Source organism: Ictalurus punctatus, chromosome 12 (genome assembly GCF_001660625.3).
Source record: "Ictalurus punctatus breed USDA103 chromosome 12, Coco_2.0, whole genome shotgun sequence".
Taxonomy (NCBI): domain Eukaryota; kingdom Metazoa; phylum Chordata; class Actinopteri; order Siluriformes; family Ictaluridae; genus Ictalurus; species Ictalurus punctatus.
The window spans coordinates 13049283-13073710 of NC_030427.2; the positions used below are offsets into that span (position 1 = coordinate 13049283).

At 36.9% G+C, this 24428-nt stretch overlaps 4 protein-coding genes across 7 annotated transcripts in view; all 4 read left to right on the top strand.

Moving 5' to 3' along the window:
- Nucleotides 1–521: 521 nt before the first annotated feature.
- On the top strand, nt 522–5783 carry zgc:112023 (PI-PLC X domain-containing protein 1). Of its 2 annotated transcripts, none has more exons than XM_017481413.2 (6): nt 522–767; nt 846–982; nt 2402–2530; nt 3187–3342; nt 3423–3603; nt 5425–5783. In XM_017481413.2, exons 1-6 carry the CDS (start codon nt 662–664, stop codon nt 5664–5666), a joined length of 951 nt encoding a protein of 316 aa, XP_017336902.1. In that variant the 5' UTR covers nt 522–661; the 3' UTR covers nt 5667–5783. The 2 variants fall into 2 exon arrangements, with proteins under 2 accessions (XP_017336902.1, XP_017336903.1); XM_017481414.3 differs by having other exon boundaries at nt 639–767; nt 850–982.
- Nucleotides 5784–5888: 105 nt separating this feature from the next.
- On the top strand, nt 5889–11855 carry si:ch211-207l14.1 (E3 ubiquitin-protein ligase RNF8). 2 transcript variants are annotated; one of them, XM_047159064.2, is made up of 4 exons: nt 5889–7453; nt 8970–9230; nt 9539–9637; nt 11083–11855. In XM_047159064.2, exons 1-4 carry the CDS (start codon nt 7265–7267, stop codon nt 11188–11190), a joined length of 657 nt encoding a protein of 218 aa, XP_047015020.1. In that variant the 5' UTR covers nt 5889–7264; the 3' UTR covers nt 11191–11855. The 2 variants fall into 2 exon arrangements, with proteins under 2 accessions (XP_047015020.1, XP_053540068.1); XM_053684093.1 differs by lacking the exon at nt 11083–11855 and adding an exon at nt 10140–11048.
- A 578-nt stretch (nt 11856–12433) lies between these two features.
- sft2d2b (SFT2 domain containing 2b) lies at nt 12434–22744 on the top strand. Its single transcript, XM_017481417.3, has 8 exons — nt 12434–12626; nt 14269–14358; nt 16470–16555; nt 16651–16732; nt 16879–16914; nt 17396–17454; nt 19915–19944; nt 20338–22744. Exons 1-8 carry the CDS (start codon nt 12564–12566, stop codon nt 20375–20377), a joined length of 486 nt encoding a protein of 161 aa, XP_017336906.1. The 5' UTR covers nt 12434–12563; the 3' UTR covers nt 20378–22744.
- A 1084-nt stretch (nt 22745–23828) lies between these two features.
- Nucleotides 23829–24428, top strand: part of tbx19 (T-box transcription factor 19) — a 13961-nt gene continuing 13361 nt past the window's right edge. Inside the window, exon 1 of one of the 2 annotated variants that reach the window (XM_053684094.1) lies at nt 23829–23896. The gene's annotated coding sequence lies outside the window, so the exon portion shown is untranslated. Of the gene's footprint in view, nt 23897–24411 lie in introns of those variants that run through there. The other variant, XM_047159063.2, reaches the window with a different exon arrangement.

Genomic DNA, 24428 nt, shown 5'->3' on the forward strand with positions numbered 1-24428 from the left:
ACACATACACACTCAGTCTCTCTCTCTTTCTCTCTGTCCCCATCTCTCTTACACATACACACTCAGTCTCTCTCTCTCTCTCTCTCTCTCTCTCTCTCTCTCTCTGTCCCCATCTCTCTTACACATACACACTCAGTGTCTCTCTCTCTCTCTCTCTCTCTCTCTCTCTCTCTCTCTCTCTACAATCGGAAAAACACAAAAGATGACATATCTGAACGCTTCTTCATACTAAAGACGTTGCATCAGGACCCAATAAATAAAGAAATTGCGTTTTTTAAAACTGTCGTGCGGGGGTTTACCGCATTCATTCATCTGTAATAACGATTTTATCCTGACCAAGGTTGCTTTAGTTTAAATTTTAGGAACTAAAATCCCCAAAATTCACTTTTGGGAATATCACGGGTCGGGCGCGTGCAAAAATGATGTGTGCGGGAGAATGCGGGTTTAAGATGCTAACTACAGTCACGCGCACACACTTCCGTTTCTTAGCACAGTGCTGCGTTTTTAAGGAAGTTCCTAGAAGTTCATGTGACTGCGGTGCTGTTTAGCTTCCTTCATCCGGGTAACGCGCGCGCGCACACACAGAGCTTGCTTCTCAGTTTGATTTCGCTTATTGAAGCGAAATCATTGAAGGTTATGATTTTGGAGTGTGAATTACAGCATGGCTGATGGGTGGAGCTCTCTGCTGGATTCCAGATGTGCAGACTGGATGTCTCAGCTTCCTCCTCAGCTCCACGATGTTCCTCTGTGGGATCTGGCGATACCCGGTATAGGACGTCCTGATCCATCATAATCCTGCTTATTTATTGCTAATGGTTTTTAAACAGGAATCTGTTTTCTTTCAGGCAGTCATGATACCATGACATACTGTCTGGACCAGCACAGTGCAGTCCTGCCTTCACAGCCCAGGATACTGACCGCGCTGGACCACATCATACCCTGTGTCATCCGGCCGTGTATAAAGAAGTGGGCCACCACTCAGGTAAAAAAAGAGAAAAAAACAAAGAAAAAGATGTGTGCACTCTCAGAGAAAAAAGTACCAAACTGTACTTTGCTTGTTGACACCGTGGTACCATCAAGAGTACATCTTTCACCCCTTTAGTGTGTATTCTTCAGCTGGAAACGTAAATATCGGGTATCTTAAAAACACATAATTGGACCAAAAGTGGGCAAAAAGTGAATTAATCGTACACCACATGCAGCTTCCAAGGTAAAAGATACACTATATGGCCAAAAGTATGTCTACACATGACCATCACTCCCATATGTGTTTGTTGAACATCCCATTCCAGATTTAGCCCCCTTTCGCTCTTATAATAAGCTCCACTCTTCCGGGAAGGCTTTCCACTAGATTCTGTAGCGTGGTGTAGAACAGTGTTTCTCAAGCGAGGGTCTGCAGCGTAATTGCAGGTGGTCCATATAAAAATATATTAAAATATATCATACGGCCTTCAAATGTAAGAACAATTTAAGATATAATTTTTAAAATGAACCAATATGGTTATTAGCCTGCATTCACAAATATCACGTTAGCTGAGCAGACGATCGTCCATTAATGGATTTATTTTTAATTTATTTGCAAATGAAATGATAATTTTCAACAACAACAAAAAAATCCTTGTGAGTGATACACAAGTTCAAGTGTTGCGTTGACGGATAAAATAAAGAACAGATCATTCAGAAAGTCAAATTAAATGTCACACCAACAATAAAATGTAAAATAAATAAAATATTGAAATGTTTTGATTCAATGTTAATTGTCCGATGTTAATATCATTAATGTTACATATTAAAATAAAGTAGCATATATAGAAATGTCTGTTAAAGTATATAGAATATAATTGTTGTGGAGTGGGGGGGTCCTTGTGGATTGTTCGAAATATGAATTTGTGCTCCTTCAGTGAGGTTGAGGTCAGGGACTGATGTCGGGTGAGGAGGCTCCAGTTCCAGTTCATCCCAAAGGTGTTCAGTGGGGTTGTGGGGGTTAGGGCTCTGTGCAGGACACTTGAGTTCTTCCACTCCAAACTTTACACACCATGTCTTCATGCTTTGTGTACAGCTGTATTGTCATGCTGGAACAGGTTTGGGCCTCTTAGTTCCAGTGAAGCTACAGCATACAAAGACGTCCTATACAATTGTGTATTTCAAACTTCGTGGTAAGTTTGGGGAAGAACCACACATGGGGTGTGAGGGTCAGGTGTCCACATACGTTTGGTCGTGTAGTGTACATACTAATCATAAAAAAGCTTGCCAATACCACCTCAGCGACATGAAAAAAAATATATATAAAATATATAAATAGATGTAATATATAGAATATATATATTCTATATATATATATATATATAAATATAAATATAAAATATAAATAAAATACACCACTTTTCTTCCTTCTTTTCAGGAGCTGTCGATTTCCAGTCAGCTGGATTCAGGAATTCGATTTCTCGACCTAAGGATTGCCCACAAGAAGGAAGATTCAAGCTGGGTGTTTTACTTTGCACATGGAATATACTCTCTACTTACTGTAAAGGTGAATGTCGCCATTACCCGGTCTTATAATGTTATAATAACTGAATTCTCAAATGTGATTAGTCAGAAGGTGTTGATTAATTTTCTGTAACAGCAGCCCTGAAAGTAGTTCCAACTGAAAGACAAATCACAAGTTTATATCAATACGCTCATTCACGTATGTTATTATTTATGTAGTAATAACTCTGTCGCAACATGGCAGACACTCAATATAATCTAAGACTAAATAATGCACAAACAAAAAAAGATATTTAACAATTTTTCTGCGAGATGCTTTTTTAGCATTTTGGAAGGAGTCTCCACTGTCAGTGTTTCGTAACAGTCAGAGGTAAAGTTGTAATGTTTTTGAAGTTTTCAGGACAGAGGAGTTTGTGCTTTGTTGTAACATGACAAGCTGCATTTTTGTATCAACTTAAAGACAAAGAAATGAGAGGCTAGTGAGGGAACAACTGTTTAACAAGTGATAACTTGTTTAGCCGACATTCCCCAACATTAAAGGTAACTACAAATGAAGTAAAAATACGTGATTCATTAATAATTTTTAAACTGATTTGAAATGTTTTTTTTTAATTTATTGTTTATTTCTGTGATATAGGTGGAATAAAGCACTTCGCGAGTGCTTTACACCTAACTCCCCAATAAATGATATTTTTTCAGGAGGCGCTCACTGATGTTGCGCACTGGTTAGAGCATCACACTAACGAAGTCGTGATCATCTCACTGTCTGCTTTTAATGATGTGAGCCCTGTGCAGCACTACAACCTCATTGACTTTTTGATACAACTCTTTGGCAAAAAACTCTGCCCCAAATCAGTAAGCAGCCGTATTTTCTATAAGCAAAGTACCAAAATGTGTCAATTTATTGACCTCCTCACTTAGCTGGGTGTTCTCAGGAAACTCCTTCTCTGAACGCATGCTGGACTCACGGTTATCAGGTGATTCTCTCCTACGCTGATCCGTCTGGGGCCAAGCATGAGGAACTTTGGCCAGCATGGGATTACTGGTGGGCCAATGAGTCCGACCCGAACCTGGTCATTTCGTATCTGGAGCATAACAAGGAGACCGGAAGACCAGGTAAGATATTATTTCATGTTTATTTTACATAAAAATGTATCAAAGCACAGAAAAAGTAACCCAAAAATCATTTTCAGAAGCATAAACAGGCATTCTTAACAAATCAAAAACACTGCTTATCTTGATGAATAACGAATAATAATGAAACATATCATTGAGCTTAATTTGGCTACAGTTTACATACTCATACAGATTTGGACTAACAGGAAACCTCTAGTTTCTGATGCATTTCTTCATACTTTTTTGTCTGCAAAAAAATACAACTCTGTGATTAAATGTTGTGTGTATGTGTGTTTTAACAAAATATTCTGATGTAATTCTATTTTAATTCGATCAAAGTTGTAGGCCTGTCTGAGCGTGTTTAGTGTCAAGAGACCAGGAACTTTGCTTCCAGATGCAAATTGTAAACTGGAAATACTAGATGCCTTTCAAAATGAAGCTGCAACATTTCCAGTTCTGTAAACGGAAACAAAACAACTGTGAGGCAGGGGTTCTGCCACACAAAATAATCCAATTATTTGAATGTGAAAACTCATTATTTAAATGTGTACAGTAATATTTTGGTACTAATTACTATGAAATCTGGATAATAAATACAGTCTTCTCTGAAACTATTGGAACGGCAAGGCCAACTCATTTTTTTGTTCTATACACCAAAGATATTTGGGTTTGAGATCAAAAGATGGATATGAGACAAGAGTGTATGATTTTCAGCTTTCATTTCCTGGTATTTACTTCGAGATGTGTAAAACATAAAACATAGAACCTTTTGTGTCAGACTACCCAATTTTTAGGCGAGCAAAAGTATAGGAATAAATATTCCTTGAATTAAACTAAAGTAAATAACACGTAATATTTGGTTCCATAACCCTTGCTTGCAATAACGGCATCAAGCCTGTGACTCACTGACGTCACCAAATTGTTGGTTTCTTATTTTGTGATGCTTTTGTGATACAATCACCCCTGCCCTGTGGAGATTGTTGGTGGTCACTGACTGTCTTTTTGGGGTTTTCTTCACAGCTCTCACAATGTTCCTGTCATCAGCTGCTGTTGTTTTGCTTGGCTGACCCATTCAGTGTCTGTTGCTCAGTACTTTCCAACATTACAAATAATTGTATTGGCTATGCCCGATGTTTGTGCAATACCTCTAATGCACTTTCCCTTTTTTTCTCAGCTTCAAAATGGCTTGCTTTGCTCCCATAGACAGCTCTCTGATCTTCATGTCAAACAAATGCAGTCTTCACAGGCGAAACTCAAGGCTAAAACCAAGAGTAGATGTTCAGAGCTATTTATTGTTTAGACAATCAATCAAAACAAACAGGACACACTCCGGTAGCAAGAAACACCTGTCAGTCACACGTTCCAATATTTTTGCTCGCCTACCAATCGGGTGGTGTAATACAAAATGTGCTACGTTCTATGTCATTTAACACATCTACATATACAGTGGGGGGAAATAAGTATTGACATTGAAATAAGAATTGGCGTTGCCATTCCAATAGTTTCGGAGGGGACTGTATAACTGAAAATGTTGGGTTTATAAAACAAATATAACTTTGATAATGGTGGGTTTTGGTATCGTGATTTCCATCGCCATAACAAAATGTCAAAATCGCAGATTGGCTTTCCAGACCAAACTTTGAGAACCATGGCTCTGGACCCAAGCCTTTTGCCATTTTAACATACAAGCGTGCAGTAACCGTTGTTATTTTTTAAATTCCTCAGTATTTCTCATCTGATCTTGTCTTGTGTGCTGCTTTGGCCTTGACTTCACCAACACTGTGTATTCTAATCTTATGTGCATGTCGTGATATCCATCAGCTGGTTTCTTTATGGCCGGTATAAACCTCACTGAAGACACCAGGTACGTCCTGTCGCATCTCACACAGTCCATGAAGAGCATGACGCTCCAGTCCTACAACATGCTAATGGACTGGGTCAAAAAGCAGCACCCCGGCTCCCGGAAAACATCAGTCAATATCATCTGTGCAGACTTTGTCGGGATTCTGAGAAACGAATTCTGTGAAATTGTTATTGGACTCAATATAGATCCGAAAAGATGACCAAAGAGAGAAAAATGTTACACTTTCGCAAAAAGACTTGGACTTTGTGTACAGCATATTTTTAATAGAAGTTTGTACAGTTGATGATTCACAAAATAAATGATTTGTATGTCAGAACATTGAGATTTGTATACATCTCTTATAACACTTTCTGAATCATTCAGTGCAATGCAGTGAAGTTAAATGGTGCCACCTTGAGGTGAAGTGTAAAGCATTTTCCCACCTCTATTCCATCCATTTTAAAGAGTTCCATGCTATTATTAAGCTGCTATTATTGCTATTATGCTATTATTTTATGCTATTATTAAGTGAGGCAAAGTTTCGATTTGACCCAACAAAAACTAGGTTGCCTAGAAATGGATTAAACCTCCTTATTGTAACTGTTCTAAAATCATAATTGATGATTGTTAATGATAGTTTGCTTTGTTTATCATGGACCACAGTCGAGCGCAAAAGTTTGCATCCCCTTTATAGGACAAAGATAAAGAAATTTACAGCAACAATACATTCAGTTTACATCTCACTTTCTCAATGTGATTATAAATATTCCCTAATATTTTTGCATACTCAACCATTTAAAAACTGTCTCCTGTTTAAAAACCTCTTTCCCATCCTCTTTCACTTCCACTGTTCCACCCTGCCCATTCCTCTACACATATAAGTTATATTGTTATAAATCTATCAAATTTAAGACACTGCATTCAACAACTCAAACCAGATCTGGAGACCAAGAGGGCCATGGTAAAACATTTCAAGCTGGTTTTCTATTGATTAGTGAAGAAATCCCTTCTATTTGGGATTGTTGCCTAGTTTCATGAGAAAAATCTTCTTGGATTTTTGCTTTTGGTAAGTAAATTGTAAATTAGCGGCATTTTTCAAGCACCATCCAAAAGCCATAAATTATAAACGACATCTACAGTTTAATTATGATAATAAGTAAATGCTTTATTTTAATCCTTTATCAGGGCTCAGTGCAGCTCTGCAAATTAACATTAAAGCTGCAGTAAGTAAAATGAACTGTAGTAATGTTAATGGTGTAGTAAAGTAAAGTAATGGTGACTAACAGCCCAGTTTACTGGTGACCATAAAGTTTGGAGGGTGGGGGTGTAATGAACAGGAAATAGCTGCTGTCTTTGGCTTTAATTGTTTATTGTTTACTTGATGTTTTCAACTCAGCAGATCACAGAACTAGAATATACTGTACATCGAGTTTCTAGAAGCATCGGGTTTCCAGAAGCATCGCGACTTGAGCTGCAAGTGATAATACACTAGCTGCTTTGAGATGGATTTGAGACTTTCTCCCTCCCTTTTCACCCTTCTCTCCTCTTCCCACCTCTTCCTGATAAACAGATTATTTAGGGATTCACAAGCAGCCAGTTGAGCCTGCGCTGCTCTTGTGTACTGTGTGCTGCTGCATTAGGCTTAGAGCCACAAAGCAGACAGATGGCTGAGGAGAGCCAGGGGGATCTCATTACACGGTCTTAATAAGGCGCTCCAGAGACGAGCAGGTAGAGACCAAGCCTGAGTGACCCACCTTTTCCTGCTTGTACTTCTTACATCCGTTTGAGGAAATCTAGAATGTCTGGAACAATTTCTGAATGATCATGGAGAAAGAGGAAGAGGAGGAGGAACTTTTCACAGAGTGGCCTGCTGAAGAAAGAGAGCAGGAGAGCACAGAGGATGAGGATGATGAAAAGGAGATGGAGACCGAGAGGGAAAAAAGCGGGTTGGATATCCTCAGGCCAAGTGTTTCACTGGCCAATCGCAGAGCGTCCCTTCCGTGTCCGGTTAGCAGCTATAGTAGTTATACTAGGAAGTATTTGCGTGTTATACTTTTGTTTTCACCTGACATTAAGCAATCTCATAAATATTTCTATGTGTGCCTGTAGAGCAAAATTCATCACTATGAATTGCTATTTTCTTTTTGCTATTTCATGCAATTTTTCAATCTATCTATTATACCCTTGAAATAACATTAACGAGTTCTTAACCATGCAGCAGAATGTGTTTCTGTCTACAATAGATTGTACTTTAATTCTGATGTTACATCAAAAAGCAAATTAAGGTTCTTATTACATGTTACATATTTGTCTTTGAGTTTATCCTGGGTTAAATTCATCCTCAGAATAAACACAGAGCTCTCTGTGGAGTCCTGTTTATATTGTATTATACTGTACTTTAAATACAAGCATACTGATTCAGACTTATTGAATATTTCCTATAATTGAATATTTCCTGTGTGTATTTTTAAATGCATCTTGTGTATATTTCTCTGTTTAAATAGCAGTTGATGAATCGATTTTGCCATCAATTTTTGTACCAACAACAAGAAAAAGTAACTTGAACCAAAACCTAAACCGTGATTTTAAAAAAAGAAAAGAAAAAAGAATAGTAATCAGGATTGAATTTCAGGTCAGGAATCGTTGAACACTGGTTTAAGTTTCATGGTAAACCTGTTGCTCCATTACAGGTTTAAACCTTTAATCTTTAAATCTTCATTGCTCCAGGCCTACCTCAGGAACACTGTGCAAAGCAGGTTTAATATTCCGAAATGGAAAATGATGGTAAAAATGTATATTTAATATATATATATATATATAATACATACTCCCCATAAAATTTCAAGTTCAAATTTTTAAAAAAAATTGTCTCCAAAAATTTACATGGGTTATTTCTACAATCATTATTACTATATTATAGACCACTAGCCTCAGATTCTGTTTTGCATTCTTTTTCAATTTAATGCAAACGTTTTCATTACAAATGAGATTATCAACAACCTGAGTGAAAAGTAGTATATTTACATGAAATATTTACTTGAATTTCAGAGTTTCTCAGTATCGTTTTCGTTTTGCTTTAATGATAGTGTACACTCGAGCTGGTGAGGACTCCACATGTTTGTGTAAAACCTGAGGATCTATTTTAGATCAAACTGAAGAAACATGTGATTCAATAGAAGAGATTGGGCATGAGGAAAACCTGACCTTTTCTTACAAAGCAATTGACATGCTCAATATCACACGTTTGCTAACATTTAAACAGGGGCCTAGAAATAGTGTGGAATCTTGAATATTGAATAGTAAAGAATTTCCAAAATGTCCAGCGTGGTCTCAGACTATTAAACCTCACTGTATTCAGTTATATTACTGTAATCTCTCGTATTTTTGCTTTAAATCTGTGACGTGTCAATCCATGTTTAAAATTATGTGGTGCAACAGAACTTCAATTAAAATAACAGGGTTTTTTTTTTTTTTTCAAATAGTTACATTTTCTGGAATTTTTGTTTTCCCTTGTATCTCTCAGACCCAGCTGAGTGCTATGCATTTGACTCATTTGACTCATCTGACTCACCTGCACATGACCACCATGGCTCCAAGCCCAGTCGGCATGAGGCACAGGCTCAAAGATGGCGAAGCAAGGAAGCAAGGTCTTCACTCTCAGCACGACCGAAACCAGGATGAGGACAACGAATCCAAGCTTGAGAAATGGCCATCTGCCATCCCAAACTTACTTCATGTCCCAGAAAAGCGGAGACGCTTCAGGAGCCGCAACGTTATATCACTAGTGAGTCATACGTGTGTATGAAGCAGAGGTGCTTGTTAAAGATGGATACCTATTGTATGTAGCCAAGGGTATGGAAAGTGATCAGTATTCAAGAGAGCAATTTCAAATAAAGAACAATCGCAAAAGAATGTCAATGAGCCGTTTAGGAGTCAACTCTGATTTGACTCACTGAAAAGAATCAGAACTCCTTTCATTAAACTCTATAGGTGTGTCGCTGCCATGTGATAAATATACTGTAGATGTAGTGCTTTTCTTGTAGGAGGAAGAACATGACCAGGTTTTGACAGATATAGCGGTGTGTGTTGCAGAGTGACGCAGACAGCATGTGTCTGATTTGCCATGATGATCTGTGCAGAAGAGGAGGAACCATCTGGGAACTGCACTGTTCACACAACTTCCACAGTGAGGTAGGAGACTTCTGCTTTTCAATGAACATAGAAAATTGTACAAAAAAAAGTTTTTGGTTGTGGTATGATGCAATAATAATAATGCAATAATACAATAATAAATAAAGACAACATAACCAGCAAAATATTAACTCTATATACTAAACAATATAGTGAAAAATATATAGTCATGCCTTTTGAGATTTGAAATGAATACTTGAGTATAAATGAAAATGTAAGGAATAAAGGATTAGAGTTTTTTCATGGAAGTGTAATTGAATATGATTAATGAGATTGAGAATTAATTTTCAGCAAAGAAATAATAATAATCTCCAAAAAAGATACTTATAGGTACATGGGTATAGGAATAAATTACAGACACATAACGTCTTTCATATGAATCTTTATCATTAACACATTACCTTCAATGACGTCCCATCTTAATTTATTAATGAGATTCTGAGTTGTCTCTTTTTAGTTTAAACACCTTTCATCGACATGTTGGTCTTTTTTCACTTCACAGTTTGGTTAACTGCAGTGCAGTGAGATTTATCCCTCACTTCATCTCAAGCTAAAGAGAGCGATGCAGATGCGCTTTAGTGCTTTAGTCACTCCAACTCTCTCACCTCCTCATCTGTACTCTCCAAGCAAACATATCAGCTTCCAAAGCTTCATCTTTCATGCTAACGGCACCTTCAACATAATCATGTAGAATGCTAACTAGCCGAGATGAGTCTCTCCCTTAATGTGGCTCATTTACCTACTGTATGGTGCTTTCTCTTGGATTTCTCATTAATATGACATTGAGCATTACAGGAAAATGGTGAGTGTGAAAAGAAGCTTGTGCTCTTTTGTTTTTAGGTGCTAACAACATAACCTGATGGTTATTATTTATTTTCATCCAGGGGGCATGGGAGCATGTTTGCCTCGCACCTCTGGGTTGGTGGTTCAAATCCCACCTCCGTCCTGTGTGTGCAGAGTTTGCATGTTCTCCCTGTGCTTTGGGGCTTTCCTCCCCGAGTCCAACGACATGTGCTGTAGGCTGATTGGCATCTTTAAATTGTCCGTATGTGTTCAGTTGTGCCCTGTAACGGGTTGCACACCCTGCCTTGTTCCCTGCGACCCTGTTTAGGATAAACCATATGGAAAATGGATGTATGCATGGACTGTGCTGTGCCTGTGACATCAGAGAGATATACAAGCACTAACTTTTTACTGGAACAACAAAAATACACCAAATTAATTAATAACTGGTGCTAATTAACAAATTAGCACCTGGATCACTAACCATATCACAATATAATTGAATAAAATATAATCTGGTCCAATTGTCTTGACCTGTCATGACTTGTATAACTAAATATAAGTCCAGTTTAGAGAGAGCTCACCCAGAACCATGCTTTAGACTGTACAAATATCAGCTATCTGCTCTACATTTATTACTCATTGTGTTCTTTCTCTTTCAGTGTATACAGGAGTGGTTGTGGATGAAGCAGACTTGCCCGATATGTCATAAGCGCATGGCTATGCCCGAGCCTCTGTACTGGACATCCGCTCGTGTCAAAGTGCCCTAATGCTTCACTACCACCTATCTAAATCTGTTAGAATGAAGAAATTGGACTGTCCATCCACAGATCAATGGATTTTAATCTGTTGAAATAAATGATGTGTAATGGGATTGCACAAGACTTCAGTAAATCCTGCAGATCAACTGTCAACAGCTCCACTACAGACTTCTAATAAAAGTTGTTATTTAGTTACTACTGCTATAAGCCAAACTGACTTGAATTAAGCTCTAAAACTCTGAGGAGACATTGGCAGGTCCAGACTCCAGACATTCCACAATGTTATCTATATACCCTTCCAATTAGTTTCATTGTTTTACTTCATAAAATAGTTCAGTGGGTTTAATCTGAAGCTCAGTACTTTCAATGAAACTACAAATTACATCAAAAGGGTTCTATTTAGCCACAAAAGTCTTGTAGGAGTTTCAAAATTAGGACCCACTTCAGGTTAATACACTTTATTTTGATATCCTGTCTGTCATCTGTGGGAAGCCATTTAAACTGAATGCCAATAAAATATCTGTGTGTAAAAGTCTGTATGCAGATTTACCCCAAAGATTCTGCTGTTTGAAAGTAAAATCTGAGGGAAAAGCTATTCCATATTAACCTGTGTTGCATGTTGCTCCAATCTTTGTGTGTTAATTAACTTGGCAAAGTTAAAAAATAAAAATAAAAAATTGCCGCAGCATGAAAACAATATTTTGAATCTACATTTTAATCCAGTTTAGGTTTGAGGGGAAATATTCAGCAGTTAACAAGCACATATGGGCATGATGGTTAGGTGTCCTCATATTTTTGGTCATGTTGTGTAATATGGGATTACTATTGTTTTTCAGGAATTTATATGTACTAAGGCTATACACATGGACTATTTAGAGGGGTGGGGGTTTTTTTGGTTAAATTATAAACAAATTTTAATTTGTAAACAGATCATGTACAAGATATTTTCTAAATGGGGACATTTGAGAATATTTTTGCATGAATAATTCGGATATTAACATATTTAATTAATAATGAATTTTAATATATGAAAATTAAATGTTTTAAGTATATATTTATTAATTTAGCCTATTTAAATGGGATTTTAAGACTATATATTATTATTATTATTATTATTATTATTATTATTATTATTATTATTATTATTATTATTATTATTATTTTAAATTCTATAAACATTACAAAGGCACGCCCGTTACGCGAAAACTTCATGGCTCGTACGTAATGACGTCATTCCAGTCGTTGCTGAGGCTACAGGCGGAAGTTCTGTCTTGTTCACCTGTTGCTCGTGCAAACAGGAAGAAGAGAAACTCGGTCGTAATTTTTATCCGCGCGAGGGAGATTACATTAAATTGTATAAAAGTAATTTATTTCCAAGCGTGATGGATAAATTAAAGAAAGTTCTGAGCGGTCAGGACGGAAATGACGACCTGAACGTGCTGCAGGTACCAAAGGAGAAATAATTTACACTTTACACTTTATTTCATTTCACACTTTATTTCGCACAGGCCGTGATAACTTCTACACGAGCTGTCACTAAGAGCTGTTTACTAGTTTAACTAGTTGTCATTAACTAGTGTTCATTAACTGTGTTCTCTTTATAAAATATCATGTGTTACATGAACTCTGAGCTATCTAGATCTCCTAATGAGAGGGCTTGTGGTTTTGTGTGTTTACTGACCACACAGATTAACTCTATACTATAATAATATTTACTAAAAATGAATTCAATCATTCATCAGGCTTCATCTATCCATAATTATAACAATAAATAAAAAACTAAAACATTTTTGCACGCTAGCATTTAATTAGCGTTTATTGTTTGCCTTGCTTTTACTTCAGTGTTAGCTTAAAATTGTTTTTATTTATTTTTTATTGTACATATTTTATGTAGCCTATTATAGTTTTATCCTGTATTTCTTTTTATATCATTTTAATTATAGCTTCTTTATTCTATTTTGCACGCACTTTTTTATTATACATTTTAATATTATTATTTTAAATGTATTTTTCCTGTTGCACTGTTATTGATCTATTTTACGATTTAATTATTGTTTTAATAACACTTTTTGTGTTTAACCCACACTAGAGTAGTGTAATAGAATTAGGACAAGTTCTATAAATAAATATGATAGGAAATATTCTGAATCTACATTTCTACATTGAAACGTTTTTATTATTATTGTTGTTTGTTTGTTTACTCATTTATTTAGTTAGTTATTGAGCATGATTTAATATATTACAGAATTGTAGAACTTTTCTATATTCCATTAATAGTACTTTAGATATTTGTACCTTTATTCTTTCTATTTTGTCTACGCTTTTTATGATATGTTATATTATTATTTTCTTCTGTCTGAAGTTCTAACTGAACTATTATTATATTATTAGTCGACTATTTGAGTATTTTGTTACTTTATTTCTCTAATGTTGTTTTGTTTGTTTGTTTGTTTGTTTGTTTGTTTGTTTGTTTGTTTTGCTTCCCACTGTAAAGCACTTTGAGTTATATTTTAATTAAACAAGGGGACAAGGAAAGATGTAATTCATTTAAAAAAAAAAAAAATAGTTTACAATTTATCTATAAAAACAGAATTCCAAAAAGTGAAAACAGAAACGTGTGTGAATGCTGTAACAGGACATCACAAGAAAAACTGTTTAAAATTAAGAAGTGACTTTCTTCAGACTCCAAACCTGATTTAAAGAAGTTTAGAACATCTTAACAGATATATATATATATATATATATATAGTATTATATTCCTAATATGAATTGGCCAGTTTCAGTGTTACAGATGTGGCATTTGAACCCTTGTTGACTCGTGTCTCATTGTCTGAGTCATTAAGACTTCAAGTACACTACAAGAGACAAGAGAATGATAAAAGTTTTGCATATACATTAGATAAATATGGTTGGAACATGTTCGAAGTGGTTCTTGACAGGACGTAGAGGTCATATGGTTAAACGGTTAATTTTTCTGTGGAACGATTCGGGCCGAAGTGGGTGATGGAAAAGCATATTATTTAATATGTTATATTGTCCTGTATATGTTTTTGGTGATAATTTGGTATGTTTGTTGTTATTCTATAGTCGGCGGGAGACGTGACCACGCTGGGCTGGGGAACACGCGTCAAGGCTTTTATCGCCTGCTTTGTCTTGGGAGTCGTCTGTTCCATCCTGGTAAGCTGATTCAGAGTCTAAAGTTGTTTTACATGGGATACTACACGAACCAGCATGGTTTGGAAGCTTATCAAGAAAGGAAAAGGAGTTTCAACACTTTTATCTGTTTTTATATTTTATTTACCCTCCTTAGTCTGATTAAAGAACTGTCAACAAACTTTGATGTCAAAAACATGATGTTTAAAGACACATGGACAGAATGGAAAGTTCAGACTAGATATCTCATCCGTTCCGAATCTGTGGCTCTAGTAAGTGTTACTGTGAAACAAAACACAACCACGTCAAACTGATGTCTGATTAATCAGGGATTCAAAACATTGAACAGAAACGGAAACTTATTTGTCTTTGAACATAATCGAAAACTCTCAGTTGTTTCAGCGTGAAATAGTTTGGGTTTTTAAGTGCTTAACTGATAAATGACATTATTTTTCCGTATTCGTCCAGTGTGATCGTGTAAACGTAAACATTTTCCCAATATGCCTAGATTCCTGTCCCGAAGTCGTCACTTCCTGCACACCTGGCTACAGGAAGACTTGACTTTAGATATAGTATCGGGCAGGTTTCTGACGATGAGTAGATTCCAGGAAAATCTGTGTCTTGCGTATTTTTCCTAAGATTCTGCACACACGCACGCTGAAAAATGAGAAGGATGCTATGAAAATGTTAAAATGCTAAACATTTCGGTCACACATTTCTGGTTTTATATATACCCTGGCTTCCTATGAGCAAAGTAAATATCAATGTAAATATCCTTATTAACTAATTATTTTATTTCATGTGAGCCGGTTTCTAACTAAAGAGGGAATGGTGTGGAACGGGGAAAATATCGTTTCTATTCAGAACCAAAAGGAAATCAAAATGGAGTAGCCATGAACTTATTACTAGTGGTTAAGTGTAAAAAAGTAAGCGTGCTGTCATCATTCAGTCATATTTATTGCTTATCTGGACGTTTGTAAGCAATAGCTAGACCTCATATTTTAGTTTAGTTGAATACCTCTGATCTAGGGAGTGATTGTAGTGTACGTCTGATAAATATGGAGGGAAAAATAATGTGTAGGTGATTGCTGAGGAAAGCCTTTTGTCTGAAATGTTGTGTTTCTTCGAAAGCTGCCGTTTTTACTACATTGGTATGTTTATATGTTTACAAAGTATTGTTGTGTGCAAAAGTTGTGTGCATATGCTTATAAGAAATAATCAAATGAAACGTTTCTGCATAAATGAATACTATAAAGAGCAGTAATCAGTAATAAATCAGTCCCTCCAGGATTTTGTGATTGCAGAAATGAACGCGAAATCAAGGAAACTCCACAGAGGAGCTTGCAATTTTTCAAAATTACTGCAGATTTGGGCCGAGACACGTCATGTGACGTTATCACAACGTGCATTCAGTGAAAGCCCTATTCGATTCACGTGCGTCGAACATGCGTACAGCTAAATGCTCTCATTTACCAACAAACATCACTGCAAAAGACCGTGCAAAACAATTTCCTGCAATTGTGATTTCACCAATTCAAGTCGTTTTTCACACAAAAACTCCACAAGTTGTATCGCAAATGTAGAAAAAAGCTTCCGTGAAATCAAGCATTTCTAGCTACAACGATCACAAAAAAAAAAATCTTGTACGGACCGAAAAACTAAACAAATTCAATATTCGCTGTAGTTTCAGGTACAACGTGTGCAGTTTTATAAGGAAATTAGCTGATAAGTTTGACTCAGAAGCTTGGAGAATCCACCATGGCTCTTCTGAAGACGTTGACTTGCTCCTTTTTTCATTGCAGCAGCCATCGTTATGTTTTTATATGAAAAGGGGTCCGTCACATAACGTGTTGCTTTCTTTACTGAAGGACAGACATTTTTATTTAGCATAAAATAAGGTTTGGAAATTTTGATAATGCAGTCATAAAATAAACAACAAAATTCTCTCTCTCTCTCTCTCTCTCTGTATGTGTGTGTGTGTGTGTATATGTATATATATATATATATATATGCACAGTACTGTAGATACAGTATACACACATATACTATATAAATAATCACATACATATACATATATTGCTTCTGTTGTGATTACTCACTTCATCAAATGAATGTATGTCAATGTAAATATCCAGGGATCGTGTTTGCTCTGGGTTCCTAAAAAAGGACTGATCTTGTTCGCCGTCTTCTACACCTTTGGCAACATCGCCTCGCTCCTAAGGTAAGAGTGACAGCTTTAAAGTTCAGCAGACGTAAAGATTAAATAGTGTTTTGAGGCTGTAAAGAAAAAAAGCGAGTCTTTTATTTGCATTCTAGCACCGTGTTTTTGATGGGGCCGTTGAATCAGCTGAAGAGGATGTGTGACAAGACGAGAGCGCTGGCGACGGCCGTCATGATCGTGAGTGCGCACACACACACACAGACGCACTGTCCATGTGTATGAAGGCACATTCTGTACATTATTTCTATCCATGCGATTTTTATTTTTTTTTAAACAAATTGTACACTGTATAAAGAAATAATTTTGCCCATTTTATTTTGCAGACGTGCCTTGTGTTGACACTTTGCTCTGCATTTTGGGTAATTATTTTTAGTATATTTGATATGTTCTGTATATATGTATATTTAGTATATTCTTGTTTTATGTATATTCATATTTTTGAGATTTAGGTATGTGCCCATATTAATTAATTCCTTCATCATTACATGATAACTGCCTACATTATTATGTCTTTTTTTTTAGTTACAATTTACATATGCCCTGTTTCTCAAACTTTCCCATAACCAGAATTCTAGTAAAGCAGAATTATGATAATGCAATTCTTGTAGAAATGCGTCCAAACACAAGCCCGATGTCTTTCTGTTACCTGTCTAATGAGACAGATGTTATCTTGGGAATGCAAACGCTGCCTGAAAGAACACTGCCTACTAAATGAGTTTATTAGGGATTGGTGTTATTTATATATAACCGATTATCAGCACATACCTAACTCTTATGTTTCCTGAGTATTCATCTGGGAAATGAGTAAACACCCTGTGCTCTATGTTGCTACCCTGTCAGTGGCAAAACAAAGGCCTGGCCGTGCTCTTCTGCATCCTCCAGTTCCTGGCTTTAACTTGGTGAGTGGACCACTTACTCAATTCACAGCCGCCGTGTTGATCAAAAACGTTCAGCATAAATGTGTGACATTTTCCTGACTGTTGACTTGGACGAAGCACAGACGCTGGCTTCCTCTCTTCTGGCAATGAAATGAAATGGTAATTTTTTTATTTAAAAAAAAAAAAAAAAGAAGCCAATTATTTCTCCAGCATGCTGCCAGGTTTGTTTATGTGAGTGTGTGGACGTTGCAGGCTTTGTTCTTCCCAACAGCTCTCTGTAGAGTTAAATTATGTTTTTGTTTTTTTAAGAAAACAGGTTTTCGTGCTGAAAAACGGCGTCTCTGTGATGCAGAGGTTTAAAGAAATTGTCATTTTACCTGTGACCCTATTGAAAATTGCAGGTTTATATTAAAGCGCACCTATTATAGTTTTGAAACGTGCCTAATTTTGTTTTAAAGGTCTCATACAATAGATTTACATGCATCCAAGATAAAAAAAAAAACACTTTAATGTGCTCATAATTTAAACTGCAGCATTACCTTTTTTCCCCCAGTGTCACAAACGACTCGTGAAATGATTCATTCTAAAGGATTCATTCTAAACTCCTCCTTTCAATGACCATACTCTGCTCTGATTGGTCAGATGTCCCAGTCTGTTGTGATTGGTCTATCGCTGTTTGCGAGCAGCCAATGAAGATCAGAGGCGGGGCTTTTTGTTACAAACCTATGTAGGTTTGTACAGGAACTAAAGTCTGGAATTACTAACGACTCGTTTCAGCTGTTTAGAATCACTTCCTTCTTTTGGGAGTCAATAACTCCGTTTGTCGTGCGCTTTGATTTTTGAAACTTTGCAGATGTTTTTACATTCAAAAACAGCTCTATAACACACTACATGAAAGGTAATATTTGAAAAAACATAATGGGTGCACTTTAATGCCCTGGTTCTATGTTATACAGTATGTTATCAGTATGATGAAGTTTTCTGTCAGGAAATGTTTATTGGACAATTATTGAAGGAGTCTCTAGTGTCAGTGCTGTGTAATAGTCAGTCTTTCTGTGGTAGCGTCTTCAGGATAGAGAACTTCTTAGTAACATGACAAGCTGCACCTTTTTGTCCTGTTAAGTTAAAGAGAGAGAAAAAAGAGGCTGGCAAGGGACTGTTTATAGGGACTGTTTATAGGTAACGTAAGTCAGAAGTTGTCTCGGAGATGTTCCATGATATTAAATGTACAATCCCAGTCCATTTCTTTTAACAACACTTTGGGTGCTGAAGATTTCAGCTGCTTAAGTTTAACAAGTGGAATTTTCCCATATTCATCCATTATGCATTTCATTCACTTCGTTGCCTTATTTTGCGCTTCATAATGCACCACACATTTTCAATCAGAGACAGATCAGGACTGCAGGCATGCCGTGCTAGCACCCGCACTCTCTGCTTACGCAACCATGCGCTTGTAATGCAGGCAGAATGTGGTTTGGCGTTGTCCTGCTCTGGATGGCAGCATATGTTAGTCCAAAACGTGTACATATCTTTCTGCATTGATGATGCCCTCACAGATGTGCAAGTTACCCATGCCATGGGCACTGACGCACACTATACCATGACAGACGCTGGCTTTTGGTCCTGACTCTGATAACAGCTTGGACGGTCCTTTTCCTCTTTGGCCCGGAGAACACAACGGCTGTTTTGACCAAAAACTATTTGAAATGTTACTCGTCAGACCACAAAACATGATTCCACTGTGTTACTGTCCATCTCAGATGAGATCGAGCCCAGAGAAGTCAGCGGCGCTTCTGGACAGTGTTGATGACGTCTGAGGGATCAGAGATCACATGCATTCAGAAGTGGTTTTCAGGCTTGCCCTTTACGCACCGAGATTTGATCAGATTCCTTGAATTTTTTTATTATATTGTGCAGTGTAGAAGGTGAAATGCCTAAAATCCTACCGATTTGTCTTTGGGGAATGTTGTTCTGGAAGATTGGCGAGCCTCGACCCATCCTTGCTCTTGAAGGACTAGGCGTTTTTTGGAGGCTCCTTCTATACTATGATTAGACGATTGCCTCACCTGTTTCACATCACCTTCTTATTCCAACTTGTCACATTGCTATTAGTCCTAAATTGCCCCTGTGTTGCGTGCAACAATTTTAAAAAAAAACTATGCCGTTGATTAGGTAACACATCAAATACAAGTCAAAGTACATTTACAAAATCACTCCTCTTTTATTAGCATTTTCCATTCTGTCCCAACTTTTTTCAGAATTGGGGTTGTAACTACAAATGGATAAAATGTACATGTTCTTAAATAAATTAAAATTTGTAATCTTTGTCCTATTGCTGTTCTGTAAGATAAATAAACCACTTCTGCATGTGTTGTTGCCCCGTAGTTGGTTAGTTTCCTATAAAAGCATGCCCCCAAAGTGTTTTATTCCATACAAACATTATTCAAATACTATAATTTTTCTTACTCTTTTCTGTTACAGGTACAGCTTGTCATATATTCCATTTGCAAGGTGAGTCTTTGACCTTCTACTATCCATCTATTTTTACAGTTACTACACTGCAGTGTGCAGAAACATTTAATTTACAGCACTGTCGTGTAAATCCAATCATTTTGTAGTGTCCAGTGAAAAATATTGTAGTGCTAAATATCATTGTTTGATCTAAAACTGTAAGATTTCTATCTTAAGTCAGCACTTTGAAGTTCAGTTTTCCGTTTTTAAATCCGTTCTGTAAAGTGCTAAAGCTGTAAAGCGGTCATTCGGCCGTCCCTGATTCAAATGAGCCCGGAGTCAGAGGTTCCATTCATTTATGGCTCCCGCTCAAGTGACCAAAACAGACTTTTCACACTTCTGCTTTTTTGGCTGCGGCCGGCTGTTTACTGATTTGTGTTTGTTTTAATGCAGGGACGCGCTGATTAAGATGTTCTCCATGTGTTTGAAGTGATGTGTAGTGGCGTGTGGAGCTCGGACCTCTCTCGCCCCACCGTTCTCCCTCTCCCTCTCTTCTTCTCCCTCTCTCTTTCTCGGCGCCTGATCTCGCTTCAGCTCTGCTACGCCCTGAGTGCCCGCTGCTAGTGCCCACTCGAGCGCCCACTCTATTGCCTGACACGCGCACACACACACACTGCAGGTGTGCGTTTCCTCTCCTGATGCTTGGCTGCTCTCCAGGAATGTGTATGAACACACATATTCTCTTTTACAAGTAGGTGAAGGAATCAGACGTGAATTTAATACGACTCAGAGGTGCATTAGGTAAAAGTTTGTAGGGGTAAAAGGTTTCTAACAGTTCAATGGGTTGAATAAGATTTGAATTATTTTTTTTTTAAACTCACTGAGCCCACCCCTATTTCCACCCCTGAGCTTAGCTCTCAAAACTTACATCGGTTCAACTGGACTTAGCATGTTAACTAGAGATACCATTCAAGCTCACTCAGACATTCTGCTGCCCGAAAGCTGAAAGTTACAACTCATAACATATAAACAGATAAAACATGCAAAATTCTCATACTGATTCAAGAGAATGTGAAAGGGCATTGGGGGTGTGTCTATATAATGATTGACAAGAGGACAAATCCAAGTACAAACAGCCATCCTGGACCAGAAGGCAGGTTTCCAAACTTTTTTTTTTTTTAATCAGCTACATTTGTTCTGTGAAAATGGCTTCAGCTATTATTTTTGTAATCATTTCTACATAATTCTGCCTATTATTTGTAGTAGGAAGACATGAAGAATATTGGCTATTGCAGCTTTAAAGCGCACCTATTATGGTTTTGAAACGTGCCTAATTTTGTTTTGAAGGTCTGATACAATAGATTTACATGCATCCAAGATAAAAAATAAAAAAAAACACTTTAATGTGCTCATAATTTAAACTGCAGCATCACCTTTTTTCCCCCAGTGTCACAAACAACTCGTTAAATGATTCATTCTAAACTCCCCCTATCAGAGAGCATACTCTGCTCTGATTGGTCAGATGTCCCAGTCTGTTGTGATTGGTCTACCGCTGTTTGCAAGCAGCCAATGAAGATCAGAGGCGGGGCTTTTTGTTACAAACCTACCTAGGTTAGTACAGGAAGTAAAGTCTGGAATTACTAACGACTCATCTCAGCTGTTCAGAATCGATTCCTTCTTTTGGGAGTCAATAACTCTGTCGTGCGCTTTGATTTTTTAAACTTCAGACTTTTTAAATTCAAAAACAGCTTTATAACACACTACATGAAAGGTAATATTTGATAAACCATAATAGGTGCACTTTAAATTGTGATGTGTGGTGTTCAGTCAAAAATTGACAACAAGATGCCTTTATAGTTTAATAGAGATCATTTTTAGAAATAGTATAAAGGTTGCTGTAAAGTTGTTGTTTTTTTTGTAACCAGCCATGTTTTGGTCATAACATTTTAACATGGTAACCACTTTTAGTTCTTGGATTAGATTACATTAAATTAGATTAAGCCTATCCCTGGATTGAATTATTTTATAAATCTGGATACTTGAGATTGAATTTAACACTCAGCATTTGTTGGGGTTTTTGTTTGTTTGTCTGTTTGTATGTTTTTGACATTTTTTTTGTCATTTTTGTTACCGAAGATTTCTTAATCATCCTGTTGTTTTCTCTGTTTACATAACTGAATTCTGCTCATATTATTTCTACAGGTTATACATTTCCACAAAGCTTTGTTTTTGTTTTTTTGTTGTTGTTGATCACTGTTTTTTTTTGTTGTTGTTTTTTTTTGTTGTTTTTTTTTAACTGCTGGTCTTTCCAGGCTATAATAATGTGTTTTGAGTTTTAAGCTGACATGGGAAGAGTCAGTCAGCATTTCCCGTGTGTGCTACGAAGCATGAAAATTGTGTGTGAAAGACTTAAAAACAAAAAGTAGCCTGTGTTGTAAAAGGTCATGCACAAAATGGCTGCTTGAAATGAAGCCTATATTACAATTTCAGAAGATAATACTATAATCTCCTCAGCAGAGCATTAGTTTTGAAGCTAAACAGCTCCGGAAACACGTAGATTTCTGTTTCTGCACTATGATTTTGTCATGCCTTTTTTTAAAAAAAAAGTAATATGTTACTTTTACATTTCTGATGAGTGCCTGGATTTTCCAATAATGTCAACAGGGTTATCTTGTGTCTTGTGTTAAGCTTGTAGTTTGCCTCGTGTTATTTAATGATTAACCTACTGAGTCTATTGAGGCTCACTTTCTGTGCTGTAGGATACTAAAACATTTCCTCTGTTGTATACGTGTGAAATGTGTCTGATGTTACCAGTTGCAGCCCTAATGAACAAATATCATTAAAATCTTATTTAAGTCTGGACAGATTTCTCAGTCTTTCTAATTGACTTGTAATAAATCTTCAAAAAAAAAGTTAGTTTGGAGTCTGATCTAAAAAGCGTAAAGCCACGCGCTGTGGCGGATCCCCGCATATTCGCATCACTTCCATCTGATCTGCACATTAAGACTTGATCATCCCTGCGTGTTGGTGTTTTCCTCCTCGTTTGTGCAGTATGCAGGAGCTTCCGTTTAATGAGACCTTTTCGCGTGCGTGACGCCGTTAAATCCTCTAAATCTCCGCGCGGCAGCTGCGGGATCGGGTTTCCGCCTGGAACATCCAGTGTGCTTTCCCGATCTCAGGTTAAAGGCTGAAGACCAGTGCGGTGATGATGCGGACAAACCCGCACACCTCCGACAGCGCGGCTGCACTTACTGCTCAGACTTTAACACCGACACGCACGAGTCAGAGCATTGTACTCACAAGCACCTTAAATATCCTGACAACATAATATCACCGCATTATCCAGAACTCCTCATCCTCCTCCTCATCATCAACATCACAGTACATTTCCCCCCGCTGCAACCCAATAAACGCTTTGTTTTTGTTCACTTAGTTTTGTTTTTTAGATTCTTACAGACGATTCAAAAATACAAACATACAAGCAACCCTTTCAGTTTCGGAGTTAATACAAGATTGCGCAGATGCGTGGCTTATTTAGTTTTTATCCTGTAATAATTGCATTTGGATATACATTTTGGGAGTCAAAAGCTTGCCATGCCGGTTTATCATGAGCATTTGCATTTCTCTCAGTAAATATTTAATTATCATTTATATTATAAACAAAACTAAACTCAATAATAATAATAATAATAATAATAATAATAATAATAATAATGTTTTAGTCTCTCTTACACGTGCTTACTTCCCGATGCTTTGTTTTTGTCTTTGCTTTTGTTTTGATTTGTAAACTGGGACAGGAAAAAGGGTACTGTAGGATACCCTTCCTCGTCGCTGGGGTGGTACCTTTTTTGTACCATTTTACTGTTTAAGGCAGCATTTTATTCACCCTTCACACTGTATGTATCATGTAGCCTATAGCTTTCACTAGGAAACTGTCATTATTCTTTTCGAGTAAAACTTTAAAGGGACACTCCACATCCTTCTAGGGAAAAGGACCAAAGACAAGTATACAGTTGAGTACCCTTTCGTTTTGAGAATGTACGCGTCATTATCTCGACTATCACTAACGTTTTCCGTTACTAAATATTCTGTCATAATAGACTTTAATTTCTCTATTCTGTCGTTTCATTGAAAATGATCTTCTCGGAATGATATTGGTGCAACGGATAAACTTTCCCCCCTCCCCTTTTTTAAAATTTCTTTTTCTTTTTGCACAAAATGTAATCTTTTCTTCTATCTTTTGTTTGCTATAATCAAAGTTTCCCTCGTCCGTGAGTTGAGAGCTGCTTTGATGTGTGCTTTGTGCATGTGAAGTGTCTCTTAAATGCGTTGCTCTTCAGCACTGCGCATTTTACGCAAATGTGCGTCAGAGCTGAACACTGACATGTCCGGATGAAGAAGAGAGAGAGAGAGAGAGAAAAAAGCATGATTAACACTGTGTTCAAATGTTAATAATAGACTGTCTCCTTTTTATCTGTAACACAACGCGTGATGCCTTTTGATTAATAACGGAATAATGACTAAATGGTTTGGATCGGGAATAC